The sequence below is a fragment of the Kogia breviceps genome, chromosome 14 (assembly GCF_026419965.1).
Source record: "Kogia breviceps isolate mKogBre1 chromosome 14, mKogBre1 haplotype 1, whole genome shotgun sequence".
NCBI lineage: Eukaryota > Metazoa > Chordata > Mammalia > Artiodactyla > Physeteridae > Kogia > Kogia breviceps.
The window spans coordinates 18269838-18283921 of NC_081323.1; the positions used below are offsets into that span (position 1 = coordinate 18269838).

Here is a 14084-nt window from a genome sequence, read left to right on the forward strand (position 1 = left end):
TCCAGTATTAACTGTTATTGTTATTGGTATTAAGAAGAAAAACAAACTGTAATTTTGGTTTTCCGAGGGATATCTCTGGAAATCCTCCTTGTGCTGATTTTTGCTCAGTGCTATAATGACCAACAAGAAAGTCTCACCCTGGTGGGGCAACCTGTAAGGTGTGGTCGTTTCTTTAAATTCAGTTCTGAAGAGGAGGATTTGGGGACAGTGAAGAAATGTCGGTGAGGTGACTTTTATTTTCAGGCAAACCTTTTCATTCTGTGTTTCCCGCCCAATAGGGCCCAGAGGAGGGGGTCACTTAAAACACTGGGTGCTGGGTTAGAGGGATGGGGGACACTTCTTAGCTCTTCTTTTTTGTTTGCCTTAGCCTGACGAAGACTTGTTCAACCCAGACTACGTGGAGGTTGATCGCATCTTGGAGGTGGCCCACACCAAGGATGCAGAAACCGGAGAGGTGGGTATTTTGCTGTTTTGACTTCCAAAGTGTCTTCGTCTGCTTGCCGAAGATATTTTGCACGTTTCGTTAACATGTGGTCCTTGTTTTCATGGCATTCGCGTGCTGTATCGTAGGGAGGTTTTCATAGGTCTGTCAGTGTAGGACTGATTCCTGTAATGTAGTAGAAAGAACGTAAGTGTCTCTCCCATTTCCCACTAGGAAGTGACGCATTACCTGGTGAAGTGGTGCTCACTGCCTTACGAAGAAAGTACATGGGAGCTGGAGGAGGATGTGGATCCTGCGAAAGTTAAAGAATTCGAATCTCTGCAAGTTCTCCCTGAAGTTAAGCATGTGGTAATGTACCTATGACACTGTTCGGCGCCTCTTGTAACATGTGATTTTAAGAACTTGGCAATCCTGGGTGTCCCCTGGGCTGTGCTCCTGAGTGGTTTCTGTGGTGTCTTATCATTGGTCACTCCCGTTGAAACTGCGGTTCAGGGTGTGTTTCTCCCCACATCACACTTTGCTAGCACTCAGCTCAGCTTTACATCTGGGCTCCACTTTGATGTATGTGACATTTCAGAAGCTTGGCTATGAGCTTTGATTTCTTGGTGTATGGCTGTCAAATGGAGTCAGTAAGATAGAAGGTAAGAAATGCCTGGCTTGGGAAAGAAGCTCAGTAAGTTGTTAGTATCTTGTTCCTGTTTCTTAACCCTTGCTCCATTGGTGATCTCTTTTTCTTCAGTTTTATCCTTTGCCTTTACTCAAGTGGAATAAGAACTGTCCTTTCTCTATAGATCACTGGGACTTTGCAGATAAAACATAGGTTTTCAGTACGTTTTTGTTGAATTGGTTTTTTTTTTCTGATTCTGGATTATTACCACCAAGCTGCAAAAATGTCAAAGGAGGCAGAATTGGGATAGAGCCCAGTTAAGATGTGACTAACTTGGGAAAAGAATCAGATCTGTGAAAGAATATAACTGTAGACTGGAATGATCATTTTCTATTTTTTTTAAATCACTATTTTTATATGAAAAACTCTTATCCAGTTCCTTATTGTTGTTTTTATATATATCACTGGGAAAGTTGGGACTTCGAAGGCAAGACTTTGACACTGAACTTAGATCCCTGTCGGAGTCCATCCAAAAGCAGTTTTGCTTTTGTTTCTTGGCTCTGAAAGGTATAGAGGTATCTTGAGATGTGGAACTGTGATTAGAAACCTATGTATTTTACAGTGTTTGTTTATGTGATTGATGAATGAATTTTTCTCTCAACCCAGTTGTCCATTTAAAATTCAATTTGTTAGTCATTTACTAAGCACCTGCTGTAGGTTGATTCTTGTGTTGGACAGAGTAAGAAGGTAGGTGCAGGCCCTGCCCCAAGAGCTAACAGGCTGACGGAAGAGGCATGTATGTGCAGGACAAATAGGCACCAGGCTAATTGGGGCATGTGGCCCAAAGCAGAAGCAAACCAGTGGGGGAGCAGAGAGTAGAGAGAGTTTCATTCTGAAGCTAATTCTAAGTTTTCATCTAGAAGTAATCAAGATTGTTACTCTCTCAGCCTGAATCCCACTTATTTCTTCAGACTGACTACATGCACTTGGCGAGAATATGAATGCAAGTGTTTTCAGTCAGTTTCCCTTTTCCTTTCCTTCTTTGCTGTTATGATGCTCCTGTCCTCATCTCTCAGTGAACTGTGAGATCATTTCACACCTGTCTCTTTTGGTTTCTAATTTCTTTGTTCTCTCATTTAAAAGGTATGTTTTGAAGTTTTTCTCATCCTAAATTGGAATGGGAGCTCAAAAAAATAATTAAAGTGGTATTTTTATGTTTTAAGAGAAGGGCTGGCTCCAAATGATACTTCAACCGAATAATGTTTTTTTTAAAGGGGTCTTATCCTGGGCTGTGAAGTTTAGAGATAACCCTGCCAGTCTTGATGAATAGGACATTCCATCACTAAAAGCTTTTTGGTAAAAAATTGGTCACATGTAGGTCAGATATGGAATTTCGGGAGAGCAAGAAATGAGTGTCAGTAACGATTGTGCAAAGAGAGTAGCAGTCGTTTAATAGTCAAGACCCACCTTGGAGACTCCAAGAATCAGTTCTCTTTTGAATTTAATAGTAGCCACTAAAGGTTGTGGAGCCTTGGGGTAAGTTACTTGCTGTAGTCTGTACCACTTAGGAGCCAGCCAGACTAGGCATCAGGAGTTTCTAGCTGATTTCAAGCCTTATCCTTAGATGGCTGAAATTTCTGGTCACGTTAATGGTGATGTAAGACGAAAACCTTTATCACTGGAGAAAGAGGGAAAAACCCAGAGGAGTGACCGGGTTAGAGTGTGATGCCGCTACATCAGGAGCGCTACCAAGGCAGCAAAGTAGAAATCTGCAATGCTAGGAGTGAGCCACTTCAGTCGCTAGAGATGAGGAGCATTGCAGGAAGTCTCCCCATAGTATCTAGTAGAGTAGAGTGCCGTCAAAATGAGTTGCATGGAGGGCTTCCCTGGTGGCGCAGTGGTTGAGAGTCCGCCTGCCGATGCAGCAGACACGGGTTCGTGCCCCGGTCCGGGAAGATCCCACATGCCGCGGAGCAACTAAGCCCGTGAGCCATGGCCGCTGAGCCTGCGCGTCCGGAGCCTGTGCTCCGCAACGGGAGAGGCCACAACAGTGAGAGGCCCGCGTACCGCAAAATGAGTTGCATGGACTTCGGAGATCCAGGCTGCACGATTCCTATAGGTTGAGAAGAATGTAATTTCTTTAAGGGAACAGAGCAAGAGAGTTTCTATAGGAATATCTTTGCTTAAGAGCTTTCTCTTTAAAATTAATGTTTTGACATAATAAATTATTTTCCCTTTTATTAAGACCATACTTTCAGTGGTCTGAACAGATTGGACAGATTACACTTCTCTCCAAATATCAGTGATATGAAGTGATTGGGGATATTTTATTGAATTTCACATGTGAAAGTCATCATTTTAGTCAATAGCATATTTCAGGAGTAAACTTTATTGTAATACTCCAAAGTAGAACTACCAAAGACTACAATTGCTGTTAGAAAAGCTACAATCTCAAAATTCTCATTTATATAACTATAGGCATAGCTAAAAATTTTTATTTTTAAGACCTTGAAGTGTCAACTTAGGGGCTCAGTTTGTCTAGAAGCTAAATAATCAAATCTATGTCCAAATAATATAAATAAACAAAAGTTTTAGGTGGGAAGACTTAATACCTAAAAATTAAAATTAAAGTTTTCCCCAGAGTAATCAAAATTCCAATAGAATTTTAAGGGAACTTGAAGTTGATTCTACAGTTAAACAGAATACTAAATAAGACACAATAGCCAAGACATTTTTGAAAAATAATTCCCCATCAGATATAAAGCTGTAGTAATTCAAAAGTACGGTTTTATTGCAATAAGAGACAGTGTAGTAGGACAGAATGAAGACTCTAGATAAAGCTCCCTGGATATATTAGAACTTACATGAAAATAATGGTATTTCATATCAATGAAGATCAATTACATTTAGAAATTGGTGTTTCATATGGGAAAATAAAGTAATAAGATTGCTATTATGTTCATGGTGAATTTAAGGAATTTACCATTTTGATTATATAGGCTTTTGGCTTTACTCTAGAAACTAATCAACAAAATATTTGACCCACTGTACTTTCCTGAGCTGATACCACAAGGACAGATAACAAAAAAAAAATTCTGTCTATAGAAAACTAAAAAAACCTGATTAATACTGGCTTGTAGGGAAATTAAAATGTAAGTGGGAGTGATTTCTACGAGTCTCAGTAAAGCAATATAATACTTACCAAGATTTTAGGTGAGTCTGTTTCTCTTCTTCATTAATTGCTTGCAAATTTTATAGAGGTGTTCTTAGTTTAATCTGCTGAAATCTAGAAAATACAGGGCTGGCTCATTAGTCAGAAGATAGTAGCTGCAGTTTGCAGCCAGCTTCCCCATCATTGCCCTGTGTCCCTCTGCACATTTTGCTCCTGAAGCATCATTCTCTGTGTCTTGTGCTCTCTGCTCTCCTTCCCTAGGAGCGACCTGCCTCAGACTCCTGGCAGAAACTTGAGAAGTCTCGAGAGTATAAGAACAGTAACCAGCTCCGGGAGTACCAGCTGGAGGGGATGAACTGGCTTCTTTTTAACTGGTATAACAGGTGCGGAACCAGAACCGGTCCTGTCTTCAGGGATGATGTTTCTACCAGATGTTTGTGCCTGGAAGGAGATTGTGGGCTTAGCCCGCGTGGAGTAGCGATAGCAGGGTGGCAAGGGAGTGCATCGGAGCCACTGGTTTAGTGGTGATCTTTGCACATCAGGCATACCAGGACTTTATTTTTTATGTCAGATTCGGTTTGGTTTGGTTTCTCCAACTAAGAGGAATGATCTTTAGACATCACTGACTGTGCTTTTTTTTCTTTTCCAGTCTAACCAAAAGGTTGGGCTCAACCTAGATGAAACAAAACCCAAAAGATCCTTTAAAACTGTTTTTTTCATCTCCCAGTCTTTAGCAAAAGTTTGCTCTAAAGGGGAATGGATCTGGATTCTAGCCTCGAGTCTGCTACTTGTTTGTGAGCCACGGGTGGCCTAGACTTGTAATACTCAGTTTTGAACTCTGTGCATTAGTTCCTATCAGAATCTAAATGAAACAGATGAAATTTGAGAAAGATGGGTTGAGGTTTTCTTAACTGTCTAGAGTGTACCCCCGGTGTTGATTTTTAAAGACAGTATGTAGGGCTTCCCTGGTGGCGCAGTGGTTGAGAGTCCGCCTGCCGATGCAGGGGACATGGGTTCGTGCCCCGGTCCGGGAAGATCCCACATGCCGTGGAGCGGCTGGGCCCGTGAGCCATGGCCGCTGAGCCTGCGTGTCCAGAGCCTGTGCTCCGCAATGGGAGAGGCCACGACAGTGAGAGGCCCGTGTACCGCAAAAACAAAAAAGGAAAAAGGACAGTATGTAGTGGAACACACACCAAGCTGGGACTCTGGAGACCTGTGTTCTAGCCTTGTCTCTGCCACCTGTTCATCACTCAGTGTGAGTCAGGGCACAGCTCACTCAGACATTCCAGGTCTGGGGTTGCCCACCTGTACAGTAAGGAGCAAGACCGGACAGGGGCCACACTCTTCAGGGGTCACAGCTGTGTGCAGTCCGTGATTCTGGGTCACCACAAGAGACCAGCGTTTTTACTCTTGATAAGGAACTTAGTATGTGGGTTAAAAGTTTGTCCTTTGATAACGCAAGTAATAGACAATGAGAATCATGCAACTTATGTTTCTGTTTTTGCCTTGGCTTCCATGACGTTTAGCAGGTAGAGAAACTGGCTTAGATTTGTGGCATTTTTTTTTTTCTCCTTGTTTCAGTATTATTTTAATTTTTGGTATTTTTAGTTTATATTTAAATGGACCTATTTCATGTATTTTCTCACAAGTTGCAATAGTTCCTTTTTGGAAGTAGGCAGGGTGTGAACAATGATAATAGAAACTTGCTTCTGTTGTATCTCTGGAAAATGCTGATAAAACCTTCACTGATAACCTTACAGGCCAAGGTACGCTTCTGAAGTCTCTTTTCATTTATAACCAACCTCTGCCTCTTTCCTATATTGATGATGAAGTATCTGTGTTTCCTACTCTGCAGAAAAAACTGCATTTTGGCTGATGAGATGGGCCTAGGGAAAACCATCCAGTCCATCACATTCCTTTCAGAAATATTCCTCAGGGGAATCCACGGCCCTTTCCTCATCATCGCCCCGCTCTCCACCATCACTAACTGGGAGCGGGAGTTCCGGACGTGGACAGAGATGAACGCCATCGTGTACCACGGCAGCCAGATCAGCAGACAAATGATCCAGCAGTATGAGATGGTGTACCGAGATGCACAGGTGAGCCCTCCACCAATCACAAAGACCTGGGCACAGCTTTCTGATGTCATGGTTCAAAACAGCCTTTTCTGTCCCTTGTCTTCCAGAGTTTAATGCCCTGCATTGGGTTACTGTTGGCTTACTCTGTAGAGTCACATGTTTATTGAGGTAGACTTCTTATTCCTTCCTGGTAATTTAATTTGTGATAAAACACAGAATTGGAGGGCATGCTTTGCACTCTGGCATATACCAGAGGCTCTTTAGCACATGGAAAGCTTGGCTTCTTGGTTGGCTTACGAAGTTGCTTTTACATGCAGAAGGTTTTATCTGAGTTGTTACGTGCTCAGTGAAGAAAGTGAGCGGAGGAATTCGTGTACAAAGGAAGGATTCTCAGCCAGGGAGTTTGGAGAGAGAGAAAAGGTTAACAGATTTGACATGGAAGGATAAAGAAAAAAACAAATGGTTAAAAGCACAACAGAATTTTTTAAGACATTTTTGTTAAGTATAATCACTTTGCTGAGTATCCTTGTATGTTTGTCTAGAGCACTGGTTTTTATAAATAAGGTGAAAATTAAATGAACTCATAGGAGAGGCAGTGCTCACCCTAGAGGTTTCACAGACAGCAGGAGGAGACAGAAGAAATTTAAGACGTGCTGTAACATGATGAAGCTCTGCTTTTTAAAGCGATGGCAGCACTAAGACAGGCTGAAAGACAAAGGTGTGTCCTGCTGGTAGCACTTGTCCTGGGTGAATCAGGATCATGATGTCGAATGTGTTCTAGAACGCAAGTTACAAGGTGAAATTAATTTTACCTGAGAAGTAGCAAAGAGGGTTTCCTTGGGCATTCAAGCTATGCATAGACCAGCTTCTGGCTGGGAATGTGTGAATCAGCACCCATCTGCTTTCCTTATCACGACAAGTAAATAAATAAAAAGCTTCCTTCCTCGGCCTTCCATATTGCTCCTCTGTCTCACTTTTGTGAGGGTGCATTCTCTCTTGCTTTTGTTTTTTTGATGTAATGGGGTCTCTCTCTTGTCTAAATAGCTGGTTCATTCTCGTATTCTCTCTCTTCTCAACTGAGGAAGAGGTGCTTATTGGCTCTCACCTGGGTCCTGGCATTTATAGTGTTGCCTCCTCTAACCCAGCCAGTAACCCAGTAGCTGGATTCTCCGGCCCTGCGTAAACCTTTGTCTTTGGTTCTGTCATCCTCAGGGAAACCCGCTGTCAGGAGTCTTCAAGTTCCATGTCGTCATTACAACGTTTGAGATGATCCTGGCAGACTGCCCAGAGCTGAAGAAGATTCACTGGAGCTGTGTGATCATTGATGAAGCCCACAGATTGAAGAACAGGAACTGCAAACTTCTGGAGGGCCTGAAGCTCATGGCCCTGGTGAGAGTTGGCAAGCTCTTTGCATAAACACCAGGCCCCTTCTGTTCACAGTAGAGGAAGCATTCTTTAGCCATCTGCGTGCAGCTTACGTGTGCACAGTCTGCTCACCCTAGATTTTCTTTTTGCCCACTATAGCTCTGATGGTGCAGGAAGCGAATTTTTTTTGTTATGAACTGGGTCAACAATTTGGCCTTTGCCACAGACTGATTCCCAGAGGGACCCAGGGAGATCTTAAATACCCTGAAATTTGTGACCTGGAAGTGCAAGATGTTTTGGCTTGTTTCCAGGTCCCTGAATGATCTGGTACCAAAGGTGATGGCCTTCAACATTACTCCTTGGCACAGTGCCCAGTCTGTGGCAGGCAGGCACTCCATAATATCAAATGAATGAATGGATGAATGAATGGGTGCTTTAACTAACGTGATGTTGCTCCTGGGCTCAGGGATGTGACAGGAAGGTTGATCTGTTTATTAATGTTGTCACACTTATTCTGTAGAGTCACATGTTTTATAACCAACCTCTGCCTCTTTCCTATATTGATGATGAAGTATCATCATCTAGCAAAACAGAATTGCCACCAATAAAGCCCAGAATGCCCTGGCATCATTTTCCCACCAAAACCTGCTGTTTGGGTGGTTCAGACCCTGTTCATCCCGTGCTGTGAATCCATGCAGGAACACAAGGTGCTGCTCACTGGGACGCCCTTGCAGAACTCGGTGGAGGAGCTCTTCAGTCTACTCAACTTCCTGGAGCCGTCACAGTTTCCTTCAGAGACTGCTTTCTTGGAGGAGTTTGGAGATCTGAAAACAGAGGAGCAGGTAAATAGGAGCCCGAAGGATTTGAGGAGACAATGTGGTAATGACCTTCACCACCAAGGGAAAAACAAGTCGCCATGGGGACAGGAGTTAGCAAGTTCTCACATCCCTCGTAAAATGAGCATTGCCTCCTTTATTTAATTTGTTTATGTTGAAGAGGATACACTGATTATTAGCAGTTCTTATTACTCCAAAGGATAAATGAATCAACATCCAAAATGCCTTATATCCGGCCTCTTGCCTTCACTGATCTCATATGTAAGTTCAGTGATTTTGTTCATAGCTCTGGCCTCAGGGGTTTGCTTCCCTCCTCCTCTGCCTTCTTCATCCTTCTTCCCTCCTCCTCCATCACCTGCAGCATGTTTCCAGGCTCATTTTCTTGAGTGCAACAAAATACACAGGTAGTGAGGAAAAGAAGGCGGGTGTGTATACTAGAGTAGTGGGCAAGTCCAGTTTTGTCCAAATCAACTAAATGTCCTGTTTTCAAAGATCTGGTCCTGAGTCTAGCTTATTAGACTCAAAGCTGTTTCAAAACAAACTAATCTGTCTACTGTGGGTAGAAATCTCAACTGGACATTGCAGAAATAAGGCAGACAAGTTTAAATGCCATAAGAGGAACAGTTAATAGAGCTGAGGACTTTAAAGGCGAGAAAGATCACATCTGTTTGGAAATTAGGAACGACTTCATGGAGAAAGTGTAATTTGAGAATAGACTTTTAAGGGTGGGTAAGTTTTCAGTAGGCAGAGAGAGAGAGATGATGACTGCTTTGCATAGGAATAAAATAATCATAATCAGCCATGGAATTTATTCAGTAGTTGAGAATCATCTGGTTGAGCTGGAAACAGGATGGATGAATTGAGGAGTATGAAGCCAGAGGAGTTTAGCGATATATTGTAGGAAGATCTTGAAAGACAGGTTGAAGCGTTTGCAGGGCTTTGATTGCAGGAATGACATAATTAGTTCTGCCAAATTAATCTAGCAATGGTGTGAAAGTGGATTGGGGCCGAGAATTGGGGAACTGAGAAGGTTTGGGAATTTCACTTAACAGAGAAATCAAGAGTACACTCTGTGGTCCCGGTCTGTTTGTTTCTACTTCTGTGGCGAACTTTGAGAGCAGCGAATAATCAAACTTAATTCCACTTCTTGACATTTGCAGTATCTGTTGATCTTTCAAAAGCCAGCTCCAACCCTCTCTCCATTTTTGGACCATTAGAAATGCATCCTCTTCTCCCATTGCACTTATTTTGTGGTATGCATTTTTTCTTCTTCCTAGACAATGACCTCCTTGAGGACAAGGCCCACATCTTCTGCAAAGTTGTGTTTGTTGTATTGACCAGCACAATGTCTGGCATGTAGTAATACTCTAAATGATTCAAGGTATGAACCAAGTGAAGGGCAAAAGCTGAATCCAGCATGTGGCAGATTGGCATTTGTCCCTGTCTTTAATGATTACCTAGCTGTGTCTCTCCTCTTTGGGTTCTTACATAGTAATTCCTTGTCCATTTGGGGGATTACATTCCTAAGTACCATGATTGCTAAAACAAAGCATTCACTAAATGGATTAGATTTAAGATTGGGGTTAGTTAGGAGCAAACCACAAAAACGGCACCAACTGTCTATATATCTGGTTATAAAATAAAGCATATTCATCATTGTTTAAAACCTGCTCCAGGAAGTAACTCTTCTAAATCACTCTCTGTAAATCACTTTATATTTCATCAGGAAGCATTGGTACAGCCCACAATTTATTTCTGCAGAATCTACCCCTTCTGAAATTTTTGAACAGCTCTTTATGACTTGAAACTTGATCTTTTGCACTTGCCTTTTCTCTTATTTTCCCACCAGGATTAATCTTATCGGTATCATGTTTTAGCTCAGGGTGAACTCAGGTGCCTTGACTTGGAATTCCTTCTCTGCCCTCTTCTTGGGAGAGTGAGCAAGTCCCCGTGCCAGTGCGGTCAAGTGCGTAGAGATCTGCTCTCCAGGCCTGGAATGTTAGGAGAAGAACAGACAAATCATAGCAAAGTATATGATCAGGCTCAAAGTGCCCCTGAGATGACAGCTTGCATGATGGGTTGGGAGGTGTCACCTTACCACGTTAATGCTCTACATATTGCTACCCCCAAGCTTGTTTGCTGCTATCGTTATTTAGATATAAGAGGAATCCATTTCCAGATTGCCTGTGCTTCTTTTTCTTTTTTTAATTTGATGTAAATGACAACAACATTATATTAGTTTCGGGTGTATGGTATGATGATTCAGTATATGTAGTATATCGTGTAAAGTGATCACCACAGTAAATCTAGTTAACATCCATCACCATACATACGTAAATTTTTTTTCTAGTGATGAGAGGTCTTAAGATCTACTCTCTTAGCAGCTTTCAAATATACAATATAGTAGTATTACTAACTAGAGTCACCTTGCTGTATGTTACATCCCCAGGACTTATTCATTTTATAACTGGAAGTTTGTACCTTTTGACCACCTTCATCCGTGTTGCCCACCTCCAGATTCCCCCGCCTCTTACTTTGTTCTTTCAGCATCTTCCCTTTGTAAGGTATCACTTGTACCTTCTAATGTGGCTTAAAATATTCCTCAGGTAATTGCCGCACAAGTGTGTGTGTGTGTGTGTGTGTGTGTGTGTGTGTGTGTGTGTGTGTGTGTGTGAGAGAGAGAGAGAGAGAGAGAGAGAGAGAGAGAGAGAGAGAGGTTTGTTTTCTCCATCCAGAAGAGGTCCTGTTTTGTATCTTTCTCCCTTTGTATCTTGTAAGGTTGCCACATAGGTTCTCAGTAATTACTTGGGAATTAAAACCAGATCCCTTTTTTCCTTTCAGTCCTATTATAAGCTCGTCATGTTCAGGGATCAGACATGATCTTTCATTTAATCTGCTGCCACAGTACTATGATTAGATGCTCAAGAGATTGTAGTGAATGTTGGAATACCCCAGTAACAGTTATTGAATTGGGATTGGGGCAGGTGAACAGGTCTCATTTTCCTGGACAGGTGAAGAAACTGCAGTCTATCCTCAAACCAATGATGCTTCGGCGGCTGAAAGATGACGTGGAAAAGAACCTTGCTCCCAAACAAGAGACGATCATCGAAGTAGAGCTGACCAACATCCAGAAAAAGTACTACCGTGCAATCTTGGAGAAGAACTTTTCCTTCCTGACCAAGGGGGCCAATCAGCACAACATGCCCAATCTCATTAACACCATGATGGAGCTGAGGAAGTGCTGTAACCACCCCTACCTGATCAACGGTGAGTGGGGGACATGGGGCAGGCGTCTTGATAGGCAACAGTCTTATGTTATCAAGTTCCCGTGAAATGCCAGGGTGTGTATTCTGACCTTTTTACAGAGCATTAAACTGAGGTTCAAAGAGGTTGATAGATCTGCCTAAGCAGTCTGGCCAGTGAGTATACAGAGCCCTGTTTTGAGCCTACCTCTACCAATTCTCTGCCCATCAGAAGATGGATATCAATTGTCAGCCTGCTGTCCTTTGTGTACCTGCGGTCTAGTCCACACTTTCCACTTCGGTGCAGGGAGATGTGTTACTTCATTGAAAAAATAATCATGGCGCAATGAGATTAAAACTCTCTGCAGATAAATTAACAGTTTACTGAGTAGAGAACGTGTTGGAAGCTTTTTAAAAAAATTTTACAATAAAACTTTTAATAAAATTTTAAATCAAAATATGGCTTGGATTTACTGACCCCAAGCTTTTATGTCGAGAATTCTGTCTTTTTGTCAGCTTTCTCTGAAGGTTTCTTCAATTGCCTAAGTCAGCTTGGTATTTCAGATCCTTCCTCTCCTTGGTCAGACTTTCCAGGAAAGCAGAGCACCTGTGTTCTCTGCAGGACAGCCCTGCCTCCTGTAGAGCCCTCTGCTGAGGGCATGGGATGGACACACAGCATTGCCTCACTGGACTGTTGGTTTGGGACCTAAGAATTCATTTCATTTTTTCTAGGCTCTGTCAAGCAGAGGGTAGCTATTACTCTTACAAGTTGTTCAAAGAATAGTTTTGTTCCATTCTTTTTCAGGGGCAGAGGAGAAAATTCTGGAGGACTTCCGGAAAACCCACAGCCCTGATGCCCCCGACTTTCAGCTGCAGGCCATGATTCAAGCAGCAGGGAAGCTGGTGCTGATTGATAAGCTGCTCCCTAAGCTGATTGCTGGCGGGCACAAAGTACTCATCTTCTCCCAGATGGTGCGCTGTCTCGACATCCTGGAAGATTATCTCATCCAGAGAAGGTGAGCCTTGTGTCAAAGCTGTGCAGCAAGCACTGCAGGCAGTTCCTTTTCTTTGATGCCTTTTTGATTCATTCAAAAATTATGTTTTAACAAGAAAAAAGCGTTAAAAAATAGAGATAAGAAATCTCCTCATAAAGGTTGACTAAAATGCAGAGTTGAATCTTATGACCACTTTTAACTGTCTAGAGTGAATTTCCTAGCCTATGATGTGGAGCCCTTGCTTTGCTTAAAAAATAAATTTTACATGTTTATTTATATTCTCTTTAGTTGGAAGAAACGATTCAGTTAGCATTACAGAAGGTTAAGAAAATAATGTTGTTGTTTTTTTTCCCTTAATAACGATGAGAAAAATACACCCTGGAAAGTATCACTATATCAAGTTGCTGAACGAGCACAAGCTGACAACTGCCAGAAAAAGAACTTGGGCATGTTTTATGTCTTAGCAAACCCTCTAAAGTTTTATGATACACTAACTATGGCATCCCAACTTATTTTTTCTTTCGTACTCCTGTAATTCCTTGAACCTAAGTTCCATTACTCAGGCAGGTGAAAAGCCTGGGGTGTTATGTGGGTTGTTTGGAGTCTATGTGGGTACTACATTTGTTACATTATACACTGTACCTTCCATTTCCAGTCATTGGGATACATCAATCATCCGAATGGCAGATGGATTTTTAAAATTTACTTCTTAATGATAAATACTTCTCCAGATCTTAGAAACTGTTAGCCAAGGCATTGCTAGGTTTAAAGGACATCTTCATTTTTATATCGTCATCATAGCAGATCTCTGTTGTGTTAAATGTTCTGATCCTTAAAGAGTAAAGAGTCTGTTTGTCCTTATAACATGTAATTTATAGAAAAAGTATTAAAGGAAACAACCAATTTAACTATGGGTTATACTGACATTTAATATTACGTAAATAATCCTCCAAAATCGGATTAGTCAATAAAAGAATTCCTCAGAGCCCTGTAGTGAAGATCTTTAGGTTAGGAATTCTTGAGACTTACATTGTTTTTTTTCTTTGAAGAATATATTGAAACTAGAAAGCAGTTTTGTATTTTATAAATTCACTATATATGAATTACCAGAACACTTGCTTCTTATGTAAATATATTATCTCACTCTTCAAAATGTATGCAACTACTAGTTTGCAGTTTTTATTAAAGATCCCCCAAAATGAGTAACTGTAATGAACAGACTTTTGCTAAGTTCAGATGTCTTTATTTAGCTCCCTTATATGCTATTTTTCCGTATCATTTATTGCTTATTTTTGTTTTCAAATTGTCTAAATATTACAGTTTTTCTTGAAAATAGGGACACATTAT

The 14084-nt window shown here is 41.5% G+C and overlaps 1 protein-coding gene across 2 annotated transcripts in view; it reads left to right on the forward strand.

Annotated features, from left to right (window-relative positions):
* Positions 1–14084, forward strand: part of CHD6 (chromodomain helicase DNA binding protein 6) — a 215825-nt gene that overhangs the window by 121927 nt on the left and 79814 nt on the right. For both annotated transcript variants that reach the window (XM_059038586.2, XM_067013433.1), the window contains 8 exons: positions 368–454; positions 656–790; positions 4483–4604; positions 6077–6320; positions 7512–7688; positions 8363–8506; positions 11512–11767; positions 12548–12758. In XM_059038586.2, coding sequence (XP_058894569.1) covers positions 368–454; positions 656–790; positions 4483–4604; positions 6077–6320; positions 7512–7688; positions 8363–8506; positions 11512–11767; positions 12548–12758 — 1376 coding nt within the window. The remainder of the gene's footprint in view (positions 1–367; positions 455–655; positions 791–4482; positions 4605–6076; positions 6321–7511; positions 7689–8362; positions 8507–11511; positions 11768–12547; positions 12759–14084) is intronic.